This window comes from Heteronotia binoei, chromosome 7 (genome assembly GCF_032191835.1).
Source record: "Heteronotia binoei isolate CCM8104 ecotype False Entrance Well chromosome 7, APGP_CSIRO_Hbin_v1, whole genome shotgun sequence".
Taxonomy (NCBI): Eukaryota; Metazoa; Chordata; class Lepidosauria; order Squamata; family Gekkonidae; genus Heteronotia; species Heteronotia binoei.
Window position 1 is genome coordinate 27,730,620 of NC_083229.1, and position 16,998 is coordinate 27,747,617.

The 16,998-nt window shown below is 40.4% G+C and overlaps 1 protein-coding gene across 1 annotated transcript; it reads left to right on the forward strand.

Moving 5' to 3' along the window:
• The first annotated feature begins 4,054 nt into the window (after positions 1-4,054).
• Positions 4,055-16,998, forward strand: RAD21 (RAD21 cohesin complex component). The gene is made up of 13 exons (XM_060243293.1): positions 4,055-4,232; positions 5,222-5,351; positions 6,127-6,226; positions 7,788-7,894; positions 8,489-8,692; positions 9,865-9,990; positions 10,506-10,628; positions 11,635-11,858; positions 12,009-12,156; positions 12,432-12,583; positions 13,577-13,726; positions 14,382-14,465; positions 15,249-16,998. Exons 1-13 carry the CDS (start codon positions 4,089-4,091, stop codon positions 15,438-15,440), a joined length of 1,884 nt encoding a protein of 627 aa, XP_060099276.1. The 5' UTR covers positions 4,055-4,088; the 3' UTR covers positions 15,441-16,998.

The following is a 16,998-nucleotide window of genomic DNA, read 5'->3' on the forward strand; positions in this document are numbered from 1 at the left end:
CTCTGGCTCACACATTTTTGTTTCAGCTCAGGAAGGATGTCCCCAGAGCAAACTAATTTATGCAGTAGCCATATAGCTTGATTTTAATGCTAGTGGCTCACAAAGTAGTTTTGCTTACAAGACTCCACAGTTTAAAGCAGGGGTGTCAAACATGCAGCCCAAGGGCTGAATCAGGCCCCCGGAGGGCTCCTATTAGGCCCCTGAGCAACTGGTTATCATCTTCCTTCCCCCTCTCTCTTGCTTCCTTCTTCATCACAGCTTGCTTTGCCAGGCTTGTTCAGTCGCACAGGAGCTACAGAGCAAAACCTCTGTTTTCTCCATTGGCTGAGGTTCCTTCCTTGGGGAGGAAGCAGGAAAGGCAGAGCTTGTTTTTCCAGGCTCTCAATTGCACAGCAGAGCTACTGAGCCAAGCCTTTCTTCCTTCTGTTGGCTGAGGCTCCTCCTCTCCTGGTCCCCTGGGGAAGGATGGAAAGAGCCAGAGCTTCCTTTGTGCAATTCCATGGATCCCATAGGAGAAATACAAAGAAAGCACCTTTAAGACCAAGTGCTAAGCATGTTTTAAGGGTTTTTTTTTTAAAAGAACTTTGTGTTTGTCTGTGTCCTTTATAAAGTTTATATCTCTGAGACCTAATATTAAATAGGTATACTCATGGCTCGGCCCATCAAGGTCTCATTTATGTCAGATCTGGCCCTCATAACAAATGAGTTGGACACCCCTGGTTTAAAGGGAGTATTTATGTGTCTGCAGTGCATTTTGTTTTTTGCCATTGAAGAAGTAAATTAAGCAATATCTAAGTTCATTTGGTTCAAACTTCCAGCAGCAAAAAGAAAAATTTAAAAAAATCCTGCTGTTCTGTGTTAAATGCTTGAGGAGGTTTTTATAGGATTGTGACAGGCCTGATTGTTTACCTTCCCACTACTTGAATTCAAGAGGTCCTTGACCTGTTCTTTTCCTCCATTATCCCCTCCCCCCCCAAGTTATTCAGGTAGTAGCATATGGCCAGACTGCACTAGAGCAAGAAAACATACAATTCAGGTTTGTGTTAGGAACACAAGGTACAGTGTCAGGTTGTTCGGGCAATGTGAAATAGCCTTAAATATTTCCCTTGCAGTTTGAGTAGAATACAATTCTTGGTTACAGGAATATTCTCATAAGTGGATTATCTGGCAGTGTATTAAATCAAATGGCAGGAATGCCCAGGGGAAACAGTGGGAGCTCTCTGGACTATAGACATGCTGTAAAGATGGAAATAAAACAGAGAATGAAAAAACCTGTGTAGAATCAGTGTTCTTGAAAGTTATGCGACAGTCCTAGAATCATTCCTGCACCTAGGATTTCGCTCATTCTGTTCTGTGAGGGTCATGGTGGTTTTCTTCCCCCTGTCCCCTCCTTTTGCACAATTTACAAGTATAAACCCTCTACTTTAAACTGTCACTGTTCTTCCTTGGAGACCCACTCTGTCCAGGCCAGGCCTGATTTATTCTCTTCTGCATTCCTGTTGTTTATCACCCTCTGCATTTTCTTCTCCTTTAGTGACCTCTGGAACTAACACCCCACCTCTATGAAAACATTGCATCTCTTTATTTAGACAATGTCTACTTTCATATATGAACATTTGAATATATAAAGCTTTCTTGAGCAAGTCAGGCCATTGGTTCATGTTGACCAATCTGCTAGTGAGCATCCAGCCATCAGTGTGTGGAGGCTTCCTTGCATTCTCAGTTCCTGCAGCCCCTTCTGAATCCCAGAAGGAAGGATCACTCCTGGGTGTCACAGGATCTGTGCAAAGGAACAGCTGTGTGGGTCAGTGGGCTGCAACAAAGACATGGTCCTTTCTCACTCCAGTCCCCCTCCCCCCACAGCTGTACTTCAGCACTGGTCCTGTGACCCAGGGGATAATCTAATCAGGGGTAGAAAGAGGCTGTGGAAACAGAGAGGAATGTAGGAAAACTTATTCCTTAAACAGGGTGGTAGGCTGGAGGCCATTAACTGCTTCAGTATTAGGCTTAGGTCAGGAAATCTCTGTTTTCCCCCATATGGTGGTGATTTTGTATCTTCTACCTTTACCAGCACTGACTCTTGATTTCCTTGTTCCATCACACTCATATCTGTTGTTCACAATGGTAGTTACAGGTGCTTTTTGGCATTTACAGAGACACTTGTAGCACCTTGTCACCATGCCCAGAAGAGTCATGCCAGGGCATCTTTGTGTTGCAAGACTGTATGGTGCTCTGTTGCCGCTGCAGGATATTGCTTACTGCCCCGACTTGGATGGCCTAGGTTAGCCTGATCTCATCAGACCTCAGAAGCTAAGTGGGGTTGGCCCTGGTCAATATTATTTGGATGGGAGATCACCCTGGAATACTAGGGCCCATATGCAGAGGCAGGATGTCAAGTCACCTCTGAACATCTCTTGCCTTGAAAACCCAGCGGGATCCCCATGAGTCAACTATGACTCTATGGGGGGGAAGCTTGCCTATGCTTAGCCACCATAAACCTGCCAACTTGCTTAGTCTGCAGAAAGTTTGTGCATAAGAGACAATGTTGCTTGTTAAAGTTTCATTACTGAGTCTTTCCTGCTAAGTGTAGAGTTTCACTCCTGGCACTGCCTTTCCAGACCCCAGGACCATCATTCCAGTTGTAGCACATTTATTATCTTCCCCCAGTCCCCTCCTTTTGAACATTCCACTCTTGGGGCTAGAACTTTAGGGCCAGGGACTGTCGTTCTACTTATTGCCTCTTAGTTCATTGAATGAAATCTAGAGTACATATTCTACTCCCAGGGACTCATGCCTTTGTCAGAACTGCCATTCTGTTTCCTGGAATACTGTTTCAGATCTAGAGCACTCATTCCACTCCCAGGTCCATCATTTTACTCTGGGCTATAAACTCCAATTGCTGGGACTGTTGTTCTAATCCCTCAGACTAACTTTTTTCATTGGTTCTCGTCATTGTTCTCATCTGTTCCTTGTTGATTTCCAACTTTGCAGTATTTCGGTGTATTTCAAATGGTCAAGCCAGTTAGCATTCCTAGTTCCCATTTTATCCAGTCGGCCTTTAGAGGGCATCCAGTGTTTCCAGAGAGCATTCTTCTAATTTGTTTTAATGTATTGCTTATCTTCTTTGTTTTTGGTGTATTGTCATGTATTTTATATTCTTTGTAGCATCCAAAATGTTGGTTATGCTGTGGACTGACTGAGCAGTTGTACCTGAAAACTAAGAGGAAAGAGATCTTCATGTATTTTGTTAGGTTTAAATGTGATAGTGGGAAAGCAAAAAACTTAACTATGAGACTGTAACTTAGGATGTTGTTTGAGTTTTGCTATATGTGTCTAGTGAAATTCCTAGAACAGTACCCACTCAGACTACCCAGTCTTTGTGCTAACAATCTCATTCATAAGAGATGTGCATCTGTGTGATATTGCATTAGCAGATGCTTTTGCCATGTTACAGCTAAATCAGACTTAAGGCACTATTTAAAAATAGGCAGGAAGAACTATATAAATTGACAGGGCAGCACAGAAGTCTTAAATCTGCTTTTTCCGTACAAGGGAGAGAATCTATATGTTTAGTCCTTTACCATAGTTTCTTGGAGCTAATTTATGTGTGAATCTTTATTTAGAAATTTATACCCAGCTTTTCTACTCATTGGGGATCCAAAGCAACCTACACTATTCTCCCTTCCATTTGTTTTCATCCTCACAACAACCCAGTTAAGTAGGTTAGATTGAGAAAAAAAGAAAGTGATAGGCCCAGGGTTACATTTAAAGAACAAATGTCAGGTGTTTTGAGAACTGCAAAACATGAACATCAGATGTTTGAGAAGAACTGCTTTGAATGAAGATAGATGGGGAGGGAGAGGTAGAAAGAAAGCAACTTTAACTTTAAGGCCTTATCCAAGCTGGCTGACAGGGCTGTGGGGGCTTAGAGAGCCACAAAATATGTGTGTGGTTCCTGAGCTGCAGATTGGCCCCTTCTGATCTACAATAATAGAAAATTATTTGCAAAAATTACTGCTTTACTCTGTTTGTTACCCAGCATATACTATAATTGTGTTTTTACAGGTTTCCCATAGACAGTTGGCACAATGTTCTACGCTCACTTTGTCCTGAGCAAGCGAGGGCCGCTAGCCAAAATCTGGCTGGCGGCCCATTGGGATAAGAAGCTAACCAAAGCCCATGTGTTTGAGTGCAATTTGGAAAGTAGTGTGGAGAGCATCATTTCACCTAAGGTATTATGTTTATAATTGCTTTTGTGTTTAAAGATTATGTGGTTCTGCATTCTTTTTGTGAGATGGGGAATGTTGATCTAAAAGCACATAGGCACTCGGGTGCTGCATCATTGTGCATAATGTAAGAATTGCTTTGCCAGATGAGGGAAACGTCCATCTGACCGCATTTTGTTGCCAGCCTCAGTCAGCCAAATAGTTTTGGGGCCTCCCTAGTGGGGAATTAAGGAGCTGGTTGTCCGCTGTTGTATTCAGAGGCAAGCAGCACATAGGTTAGTAGCTCTTTTAGACTTCCCATGTACTGAACTGGGTGACTGAACCAGTCTGTGATCAGAGCTTTAGTTCATATGTACCTTTTAACTCTGCTTGCACTGGTTAGTGCTCATCCTGGTAACATTATTGCTTTACATTTTGTAGCCATGACTATTAAAATATTGCCTTTTACAAAATGGGTGTTGAGCTCTAATGGTCACCGAGGTTGTGTCTTTCACCTAATAAAATGTGCCCCTAGGAACAGTAGAAATAGACATTCTTGAGTGAATAACTTTCATTATTCTGTTCTGATTTGAGAATGATTCTAGTAGAAAGCTCGTCAGAAGTGTTTTGGTTGACTTTTTGGTCTAGAATTCTTATTTTCAAACAATAATAAAAGTACTACTGATTCCTGGAAAGAAAGTCAAAAGGCTACCTCTCCTTCCTTGCTCATTTGCATAAACAGAGGTGATATGTGGCATATCTATTGCTGGGTGTGGGTGTGTGTTTGAGAATACATTCTTATTCATTTCAGACCAGATTTCTAACCTGTTTTCTTGGAAATAATTTTTATTTGCTATATAGGCAATTTACTGTTTGGGGAACTGTTGCACGGGTACCAAAGGGGTGGCTGAATAGAATGACTTCTGATCTATGTAGTTACACTTCAGCCAAATAAATTGTTTCAAAGTATGACATGGTTGATGGCTATTGTATATTAATTATAAATATATTTTTAGGTGAAGATGGCTCTTCGAACTTCAGGACACCTTTTGCTGGGCGTTGTTAGAATCTACCACAGGAAAGCTAAATACCTCCTTGCAGATTGTAATGAGGCGTTCATTAAGATTAAGATGGCTTTCCGTCCAGGTACTTTGCACATTTAATGCTTTTGCATTAGCATATGTCACAATTCTTTTATATAGTCAAAATGTGTATGCTGCCTCTCCAGAGACCTGCTTGGGACAGCTCACAAGCAATAATGAATCTTAGTTGAGATAAAGTCCCACTGAATTAATTGGGACGTAGTTCTAAGTAAAGATGCACAGGTTCAATTTCAAACTGCTTTCCCATTAAATATTAACTTATAATACTGCTCTGAATAGTAGCTCTTAAATTTTAATATATTGTTTGGAGTGGTGGCCTTGACTTGGATAGCCCAGGCTAGCTTGATCTCCTTAGCTCTTGGAAGCTGGTTAGGATTTGGATGGGAGACCACCAAGGAATAACAGAGTCACTATGCAGAGGTAGGCAATGGTAAATCACTTCTGAACATCTCTTGCCTTGAAAACTTATGGGGTCACTAAAAGTCAGCTGTGACTTGACAGCAAAAAAAGGGGGAGTGAGGTGCAAAGGTAATTGGACACAAAAATTATTCAGGGACAATTTGGGGGTTTGCCCTATTTTCATTGTTTTGACACAGAATAAGGTTCATGCACCCATGATCTGCAAGCATGTAATGTGGCATCATGGCTTAAAGTGAATCAGGTGTGAACATGACTTGGGTGGGAAGTAACTAGGAGCCCTGTGTTAGACTTTACTGCAAATATATTAGGAAAAATCTAGATTCATGCATCGGATGAATTAAGCTCTTAGGTAGAAAAGCTGATGTTCTCTTTTGACCATGTAACCTTTCTTTCTTCAGGTGTGGTTGATTTGCCTGAGGAAAACAGGGAAGCTGCCTACAATGCTATCACCTTACCTGAAGAGTTTCATGATTTTGACCAGCCTTTACCAGACTTAGAGTAAGCTGCTTTGTCTTTTAATCACTTACAAAAAATGTTACTCTGGCGCATTCTCATTAGTGAATACTTGCTGTTATCTACTAATTTCTATGCTGTGAGAAGTCCCAGCAAAATTACCATCCCTGCATTGGGTAGAAAGCTGTTAAGGACTCCTCTTTCAGCCCTTGAAGCTCATAAGTTGCAAGGCCCCTAAGCTTGTTGCTTTAAAGATGATGGTTCATGTCTCATTCTTAATATTGGGTTGAGTTCTGCAGATCTGTGCCACTAGCAGAGTTCCTTTTTCCTCTGGAAGGCTACCTGTACCACAGGAAGGCACCACCACTAGTAGAATGGATCTGTGTGGTTAACCCAGTGTGAACTATATAGTTCAAGTGCTTACTTTGATCCTGTGTCTTATAGATAATCAAATGCTGTGTTCTATTTGCTGATTTCAAAATAAGGCTATATTACAGTGTTCTGTCATCTCTTATTGAGGATCCAGTGTACATTTGATCATAAACACAGGGTTGCCACTTTTGGGAAAGTCAAGGGAATGGAAATTAGTCAGGGAAATTGTGCTTAAAATATATTCAAGCAATGGATTTTTGACCTGCAAGAGCATGATCTGTTCTTGTGGCAACTGGAATAGAGAAGTAGCAGAATACAAGTTTAATGATGCCTTTTCCCAGCTCCACCTTTTTCTCAGCTCCACCCCCAGCAACCAGCTTAATGTATTTGTTGAGTTCTGTCCCTGCATGATTTCCAAGACCTGCCTGTAGCATTTGCAAAGGAAGGCTAATTTAAACATTTATCAATATACAAACTTTAAACATTTGTTTTAATCCCTACCTGTTAGTACTGCATTTAACTTGCGTATAAAGATAAGCATGTTTTTGTGTCATCCTTGTGAATGGAATGGACGTTTTGTCTCCTAAGCCCAGCATAGAGTTGCAAATGAGTTTTGCCACTGTTGGATTTCACAGACAACCAGCACTTTCTACTCTGCACCATGCAAAGTAAATTTTGCAAATGTGATTGCTTGTTCCTGCTGGAGTTTAGAGTACCAGCTCTCTCACCCTCTTCCCTGACTTCTCCCATGCATAAAGGTTGCAAATGAGGGTTGTCTACTTCTCTAGATTGCAGAAACTCCACCTCCTTTTTTTGCTGTTGATCTGCTCATTACACTTTCTAGAACCAGCTTTGGAACGTTCCTACTTGTTAGTGTTATTTTTGCAGTTGAGACTTGTGTAGTTGTAGAGTGGAACATTTCATTAGGCCTTGCATTAATGCAACACGACCTATTCATTTTTTAACTTGTGGCTATATTTGAATTGTGGTCAGGGAAGTAGACAAACGTTGGTCAGGAAAAGTCAGGGGAATGAAAAATAAAATTTTAGTGGCAATCCTGAAACACTTTAGAACAGTAAGGCAGTTGCCTCTCTGAATGAATAGCTATATCTGGAGGATATTGGACTTGTGCACTAATCTGGTAGACTATAGCCAAGCACGAATAATGCTTGCAACACTTTTAAATTGTCTATATTAAAGGCTTGTCTTAAACTGTGCTTCTGGTCTTTCAAAGCGATATTGATGTGGCGCAGCAATTCAGTTTGAACCAAAGCAGAGTGGAAGAAATTACCATGCGAGAAGAAGTGGGCAACATCAGCATCCTTCAGGAAAATGACTTTGGTAAAATACAATTGCTAATTTGTTGGTGAATGTATTTATAGTAACTGTGGTGCACTGACAGTACATTTGTTGTGAGTTTATAGATAACCTTGTAACAGTATTTAGCTTTTAAACTACCAAGCTGTAGCAGAATGGGTTACTAACGGAGTCTGTGTATAAATAATCTGTGCATGTACATGATTCTTCACCAGATTCAGATAGAGTATTTGAATTTTAGTACACTGTTTTGAAATCGTGAAATAGAGTAGCTTGTGAGCAGCCTATTACCAGGTGGTTTTATGGTGTTTGGTGGAATATATAATTAACTTAGTTCTCTCGGAAAAGACAGATTTTGGCCAGAAACGGCATAGAAGACAATGTGTAGGGCTGCAGTGGGTAGGACAAATAAGCAGATCATGAGCTGGAACAAGAAATCATATTGGGGGGGGGGGAGCTTCCTGCTGCAGCTTCCTGTGCCCCATTCAACACCATTTGACAGTCCCTCACCCTTCAGGAGTGACAGTAGGACTAACTAACATGTAATTTAAAGCTGTTGCTTGGGAGTATTTCAATAAAAGTTAAATCTTTGCTTCTGTGATTCTTTTGTTCTCAAAGGTGACTTCGGAATGGATGATCGTGAAATGATGAGAGAGGACAGTGCATTTCCTGATGACATGCTGGATAGTACTAGTGCTTCCAACCTTCTCCTGGAGCCTGAACAGAGCACCAGTCATCTGAATGAGAAATCTAATCATTTGGAGTATGAAGACCAGTACAAGGATGATAATTTTGGAGATGGAAATGATGGTGGAATCCTGGGTATGTGGGCAACTTATATTTAGCCCCACGCAATTTCTGGCATGCAACTCTACTGCATGCCATGGAAGTAATTCTACATGGATGAGCCCATGAAGGGGATATGGGATCTATTCTTACTATTAGTTATTTTGCCCAGTTCTGGGAATGGTAACTGCCTATTTCAAAAATTAAATTGGTAGTTGTCGTTGTATCTTAGCCATGGTTCTAAATAAAACACTGTAGAATATAATTCTGAAGAATAAAATGGGAAGAAATTTTGAATTCTTTAGGAGGGGAAACTATGGATGGCACTTCCATTTGACTTGGACCCCATGGATGATTTCCACTGGGGATGTGTGTATGAGATTTTTACCAATTCATACCCTCTAGTTTGAAACCTCAGACTCCCAGTCCCGGGGTGCCTTGTGACTCAGGGATATTTTGGGCTGAAACAGGGAGGCAGGAAATTTTGATTCCATTGACAGAAATCCTCTACAGGATCCAACTCTTTGAAGTTGTGTGCTGATATGCAGGTGCCAGTAGTGATTTTAATTGAGCTGCTAGATGAAGAGAACTTCAGTTGAAAAACTAAGCTGCAACCTGTGCTTCAGAAATGTATTGACATTGTATCAGATATTAAATCACATCTCCCTCTTGTCCTGTAATATTTAATCAGTTTACCCTCCTAAAGAATTCCAAATTTCTTTCCACTTTATTCTTCAGAATACTGTTCTATTTTGTCCTAAATCTTCTTGGCTTCAAGCTTCCAACCCTGTTTCAAGTTTTGATGTAGAGCCTGTACAATGCTTACTGAAAATTTGTGGGTTTTTGAAAGGCAGCATCATTAGTCTGAAGACATAAAAAGACTTTTATCTAATATTTCCTTTTAAGAAACTTGCAGCATGTTCATTTCTAATTGCTAACTTAATCTTACCTTCATAGGATAGAACAAAATTAGATGGAGCCTTGAGTATCATGGTGTTGAAACACATGGGTGTTCTAACACCATGGAGCGTTTAGTCTTTACCCCTACAAAGTCCATGAGTTCATTAACCTTGGTGAACATTAGATTGATATTCCCCTTCAGAAAAAAGTGCTGTGTTTTAATAGTGCAGTATAGTATCATGCTGTTTCTACCACTTGTAATACAGCACATGTGCCTTCAACCCTAACATTTTGAGTGGGCATTTCAGATGACAAGCTTCTCAGCAACAATGAAGGAGGTATATTTGATGACCCACCTGCCATCTCAGAAGGAGGGGTAATGTTGCCTGAACAGCCTCCCCATGATGATTTGGATGATGACGACAACGTCTCAAGTGAGTGCCTGGTTTTTAAATATTAAAGTCAGAGATTCTGTGAGAGACGGGCTTAACTATTCTGTTAAAACTTTTGTAAGAGTGCATATCTTTATACAGAGGTCAGTAGTGACTGTGCAGGTAAGCACTTTCTTTGAGCAAAGGATGCAGTACTAAAAATCTGAAGACTCAGAAACTAAAACAAAAAACTCCCTCTTCTCTCCCCCTGCCTTTCCCCTGAAACAAGCTTGCCAGGTCCCTTTCAGGCCACAGAAAGTTGATTCCTGGGCTTAGAAGGGACTGATGAGGGGAAGGGAATAAAACACAGCAAAGATCTGTGTTCCTTGTGCATGAGTCCCGAGGTCCACAAGGTCGTGTAAGGACATTTTGTCTGTTGGGAAAAGAAAATGAGTACAGATAAGCCTGTGTGGAACAAAGCTGTTTGCAGATTTCTATGCTGTGTGCTTGTAATTATTATATTTTGGCTCATAGTTTGATATGAAAGTGGAGTTTAATTTTAACGCTTTGATTTGCAGTGGGTGGGCCAGACAGCCCAGATTCAGTAGATCCAGTTGAACCATTGCCAACTATGACTGATCAGACCACTCTAGTTCCAAATGAAGAGGAAGCTTTTGCTCTGGAGCCTATCGATATAACTGGTAAGTAGTATAACTGTTGTACTTGAGACCTTGACTTTTCTGAGTGAAGAGGAAAAATCGATTGATCATGCAGATATAAAACATAATTCAAATTCTAGAGTTAATATTAACAGCTGCAGCAACATCATGTAATACTGGAGTGGATTTGTAGACCAATGATGAAACGAAGCCATTGAGAGCTGTTTCTTTTCCTTCTCTACCTCAGGTTCAGATTCTTGCTAAGCACACTGGTCCAGTGTAACATAATCATAACATGCTGTTTTGCAGTGATTTATTTACATGGAATAATGGGCTACATAACTGAGCTTCAGAGAGGATTTTTATCACACTTTCTACCTATTGTTAGACAATCCTTCTTTTCTGCAGGACTCACCATAGTACCTTCTTCTGCATTGTAGAGCTCTGAATAACTTTTAATGTTCCCACTTCTGCATCTGTATACCTTCCCTTTTTTACCTCAACATTATGTGTTTCTTCTGACGTGGGTCATAATAAATCATTACATTCATGGAAGCTGGGGAATAGTCAACTTTTTGCACCATGTACTGTTCAAGAGGTCATAATACTTAGAACTGGTGTTGAACAGGACACTGATTTTTATTTAACCGTGCGACTGACCCAGTAAGTCACCTCTTATGAATGTTACAAGCTAGGGTTATTTAGAAAGATTATCCAGATTTAGCTGGCATATTTGGATTCTGCTTTATACTTGTTGAGCAACACCAATATACGTTCTTATGTTTGGGGTCATTATTAAAATGCTGTCACTTGTTCTTCAGGGAATACAGTATCATTTTTGAGTAATAGTGTCATAGTTTACATTTTATACCACCTACAACATTTTAATGCTGATAAACTCAGTGTCTCGAAAGCCAAAGTGGGTTTTTTTTTTGAGCCGGGCAATACGTCTGATAAATGCTAAAATTGATACTGCTGTAATCATGCTTCGAATAAGATTGCTTTCTCCAGTGCCTTTCTTACACAACCAATTTTCCCCCCTGAACAGTTAAAGAAACCAAGGCAAAGAGGAAGAGGAAGCTGATTGTAGACAGTGTGAAAGAACTGGACAGCAAGACTATCAGAGCCCAGCTGAGTGACTACTCTGATATAGTGACTACACTGGACTTGGCACCTCCCACTAAGAAACTAATGATGTGGAAAGAGACTGGAGGAGTCGAAAAGCTTTTCTCTCTTCCTGCTCAGCCTCTGTGGAATAACCGATTGCTGAAGGTGAGCCAAGCTTTGAGAGAGGTTGTTTTGAACACAGCTGATCAGACAGCAGATACCCGTACCTGAAAGTTGTATCATAAATTAAGCATCCCACTGCATGCCATTTCGAAGAGCTGCTGGTGGCTTAACCCAGTTTGCTTTGCCTTGTAGCTCTTCACCCGCTGTCTTACACCTCTTGTACCAGAAGACCTCAGAAAGAGGAGGAAAGGAGGAGAGGCTGATAACTTGGATGAATTCCTTAAAGACTTTGAGAACCCCGAAGTGCCCCGTGAGGAGCTGCCTCAGCGTAATGTGATAGGTTTGTAAACTTTTTATGCCGTTCTTTCCCCCCTTGCTAAATTTTAAAGAACTTGTGTAGGCACCTTGGAGCTGAAAACAGCATAGGTTTTTGTTTATATTGTTGCCTCTTATTTATATAAAACAGAGTCCAGCTAGCAAAAAGGCATATATGTCCCGTGGCATAGAAGGAAGCTGTTAAGTGCACCTGTTAAGTTTCCCTGTAGAAATGTAGGGAGGGATGCAAAATCTTATGACTGAATATGGCAGGTGGTCATTAATACTTCTGTGAAACAGATGAGCCCATCTTGGAAGAGCCAAGCCGCCTCCAGGAATCCATAATGGAAGGCAGCAGGACCAACCTGGATGAATCAGTCATGCCACCGCCTCCACCTCAGACAGGCGTAAAGCGAAAGGCTGCGCAAGTGGAACCGGAGCCTGTCCTACCCGTGAGTGAGACTGGACCTCTTTATGTGTTTATGGCAGTCAGTTTTGTATAAATGATGGGGGCGTGAGTCCCTCCAACATAGACCTTGCAGGGTAGGTCAGTTCTGTCCCTCTCCCTGCACTGCAGCCTACTTGTCCCCCGTTCCCCCCCCCCCCCCCTTCTGAGCCTAGGAGCACTTGGGAATAGCATAGGAGACAAAGTGTGGGTTTGGTGTTGAAGGTGATATCAGCATAAGTCTGTCTCCCTCCCTTGGAATTTCTTGCTTCTCTTATTAAAAATGGGTGATATGATCCAACGAAGTGTTCTTTATCAACCAGAGGAGTTCCAGATGCTTAAGACTTTTAGGTGCAAACTGGCTCTTTGAATTGAATGTGGAATGTTGTAGGGAACCAGTCAATATTCAGAATTGTGGCTATTTAGTATATTTGTGGTGCACTTTTATGTTTGTCACAAATAACACCATGTACCTTATTCACGCATTTTTGCCAGTCATTGGAATATTCTCCCTTTGTAAAATGTAAGGTATCTTTTTTGTCAGAAAAAATCATTTGAAGCAGAGGAATGACTAGGGACTATGGGTTGAGCATCTATCCTGTCTACTGTGCATTGGGCGCTTGTTTAGTTCCAGCCATGTAGGTTTTCTAGCAATACATCATACTGCTTTATCGGGTTTTCAGGTGTACTTGACATCTCTGCCCGTGGTATTTTTCTTCAAGCTATAAATCTTAATATAAATATAAATAAAATAAATAAATAAATAAAGCTATCCTTATAGCACCTTAGTCATGTTGTTCCAGAATTTCCTATAACTGTTAAATTAGATGAGGAAGTGAAGTACTCGAATGGCTTTTGGCAAATGATGGGTGACATATTAGGCTTGGATAAGATCATGTGAGTGTAGAAATGCCAAGTTTTAAATTAAAAAATTATAGTATCTGCAGGTATCAGTTTAGTTCTCTCACAGTCAGAATTCGCTTGTCTCTTCTGCCCTCAGGCTCAACCAATGCAGCAGATAGAAATGCCCCCAGTGGAACTGCCTCCAGAAGAACCTCAGAACCTTTGCCAGCTAATTCCAGAGCTGGAGCTCTTGCCTGAAAAAGAGAAGGAAAAAGAAAAGGAGAAGGAGGAAGAAGAGGAGGAAGAGGTAGGCACTGAGGTTGCCTGTGTGATGCAGCACAGGGATCTGAGAGAGGACTGCGGAAAGCATTTGGCTGCTTTGCTAATGAAGTGAAAACTAATTCATACACTTGCTTCTTCCTACCTTTCAAAAAAAAGTATTGGGTTACCTGGTATATCTTTGTAAAAGCAAACGTGCAGGAGGAGGATAGTGCATTACTTCAACCTAGATGCTTTTGTGGTTTTTTGTGTTTTAATATTTCTGCGGTTAATGTTATGTACATCCATACCTGTAAAATGAGCCCGATTCTCGTGGAACCTTTCACATTGAAAGACAAGCTTCTTACAATGCTGCTGCTTCCAGCTGAATTAGCATAAAGTAAAACATAGCCTGGATAGCTCAAGCTCAGCTGATCTTGTCAGATCTCAGAAGCTAAACTAGATTACAAACATAGAGGTAACACTTAGCAAAGGAAGTTCACAGAAAAAAAATCTCTATTGAGGATAAACTGTCAAATTTTTAAACAATCAATGAAACATTAATAGGAAATCTATACAAAATTAATTATACAAAATAGTTGCTGTTATGTATAACACCAGTCTGATCTTCCAGGATTTTTTTTCTTAAGCAGAGGATGATCCTTTAATAGGTTTTATATGAGACTTCTCTGAAATGGTTACAGGAGGAAGATGGCACAGGAGGTGATCAAGATCAGGAGGAAAGACGGTGGAACAAGAGAACTCAACAGATGCTTCATGGTCTCCAGGTCTGAAATTATTTTCTCTTAAATAGTGTGTGAGACTTTTAAAATGTAGTTTGCCTGCAACATTACACACGGCCTTCCTTGGGTTGGTTGTGTGTGTGTTTCATATTAAGACTCAACATATTCGGCAGAAAAATAAGGGATCCACTTCACACCAACTTCACTTCAGGAAGCCTATTTTTTTTTTTTAAGTTTGGGTTACTTTTAAAAGATTATCTAGCAGTGTACACTGCCTCCGTCTTGACATTCCCAATACCAGTGCCCTGATCTAAAACGGTGAAAGATCCCCTTTTCACATACGTAGTTGCTGATCTTCAGGGCCAGATGAGAGGCACTGGTTTGATTGTATTTTGTTTGAATGCATGTGTACTTATAAAGTTGTGGACACTTTCTTTGCCTCTATAAATTCTATGATCCTCACCCCTTCCTCTGGAAGCTTGTGTTCTTGGTCATGTTTTGGTGTCTGTATTAGAGATCCACATATTTCTACTAGCTTTGATGAAGAGTTCAGGTTTGTTCTGGCACCTGTGTTCCATAATGCTCATCTTTTGAGGCACTCCAAACACCTCCAGCTTGTCCTGAATATTCTGAGCATCAGAAAATAGGAAGACTTGACTCTTCCTTGAAATCCTTGGGAAATGATGGGGGCATTCTTCATAATAATAATAAATGCTTGCCAGGTGCTGAGCTGGGAGGCTGACTTGTAGACCCCTGGTGTACTCGTAAACATTTAAAGCCAGCTCAAAAAGTGATGACAGCTAAACCCCCTTTCCTTGTATTTTCCAGAGAGCTCTTGCCAAAACTGGAGCAGAATCCATCAGTTTGCTTGAGCTGTGCAGGAACACCAACCGCAAACAAGCAGCGGCAAAGTTCTACAGTTTCTTGGTACTGAAAAAGCAGCAAGCAATCGAGCTGACACAGGAGGAACCGTACAGTGACATCATTGCGACTCCTGGTCCCAGATTCCATATTATTTGAATGCTTGGCTTTACTGTGTATAGTTAGCTTCATTAGTGCTTACACATTGTCCCATGTGTAGGGCCCACAAATTGGAAATGAAAATCTAGATCTCATTGTCTGTGCAAAGTCATTGGCTTTTGTGTTTTGGGGTTTTCTATTAAAGTTTACCACTTTCCCCCCTACCTCTAGTAACTCTGGCTACTTGAGTTCCAGTTGCGATTAAGTGACTCGAGGAACTTACAAAGAGGTTTTTTTTAAAAAAAAAACATTCAAAACAGATGTGTGCAATATTGGTTCATGTAACTATGGCTAATAAATGGCTTTACAGTTATCTGGTTAGTAGCATAGAGAGCTGTTTTACTCAATTCCAGGAGACAAAAATGGCCAACCTGTTGTCTCATTAAAATCTTTGCCAAATGTGTCTAAAGTATGCTGTATCTTCCTCACAGTAGTGATATTATTTTTCCTTCCCTTAATGCTACTGAGCATTTATCATGGTTTCTGATGGCACTCTTGGAGCTGCTGATACGAATGTTAGTGCCTGGCAGGAGTCCTTGCTGCGCCATGCGCTCTCTAAAAAAGAGTTCAAGCAAGTCAAAATGGCTGGCTGTAGAAAAAAAACCAAACTCATGTTTTTGAAACAAATTGGATCCTCTCCAAGCATGAAAGCTTTCACATACTGAATATTGCATTCCTTATTGTGGTCCATTTATGATACAGCTAGTAAGGATATGATAATTAAGCAACCTTTTAAAACTGGCTGAATCTAGTGTTCTTGAGCACTCTTATTAAGATAGGAGCTTTGTAGAAGTGCCATACTTCTAGATATCAAGCAGTTTGATCCAGGTAAGCTAGATAAAGTCTTGGAGTTTGAGCAAGTTACATTTGTAAAAGTTACGCAGAACACCACTGGCCCTGAGAGGACAGCAAGTTACAGGTGTATATTTTTAGAGACAGATGCTTACATTTATCAGATGTAATCTTGATGTGTTAAGTATTAATGACTCCCCCATGGACTTATGGTTTCCTGTAACTATATTTTCCAATAATGCACACTCCTGGAACCCTTTACAGATCACGTTTGGGTTAACTATAAGAAAAATGATGGCTTTATTGTTAGGATCAGGTTTCCAGAAATCATGTGAATATATTGATCATAAATGTTGGCTTTTTAAGGGGCAGAATTATTTGAATGATAAAGGTTCTGGTTTTAAATGTTGGCACTTTTGTGAACTGATTCTCTTTCTGGGACTGAAGTTTCAGTATATTCCCCAAGTGTAAAATTATGTGAATGTTTTAAAATTTGCAACATGTTTTAATAATCCTTGAGAAAGTTAATTGTATAAAATAGTTCCCGCAGCTTTATTTTTGACATGATGTGCCTGTACAACCATGATTTCCCCCCCTTTTTGTACAAAGAGACATTGTAGATAACTTGAATGTTTAATTATAGAGAAAGTCATTAGTTTCTTGTTAAAGTTTGTTTAGTCTGGTTTTGTTGCTTTTCAAGGTTAATATTCTTGAAAATAGTTGCTGTTATGTATAACTTTTCTAATAAAAGTTGTGTTACAAGCTA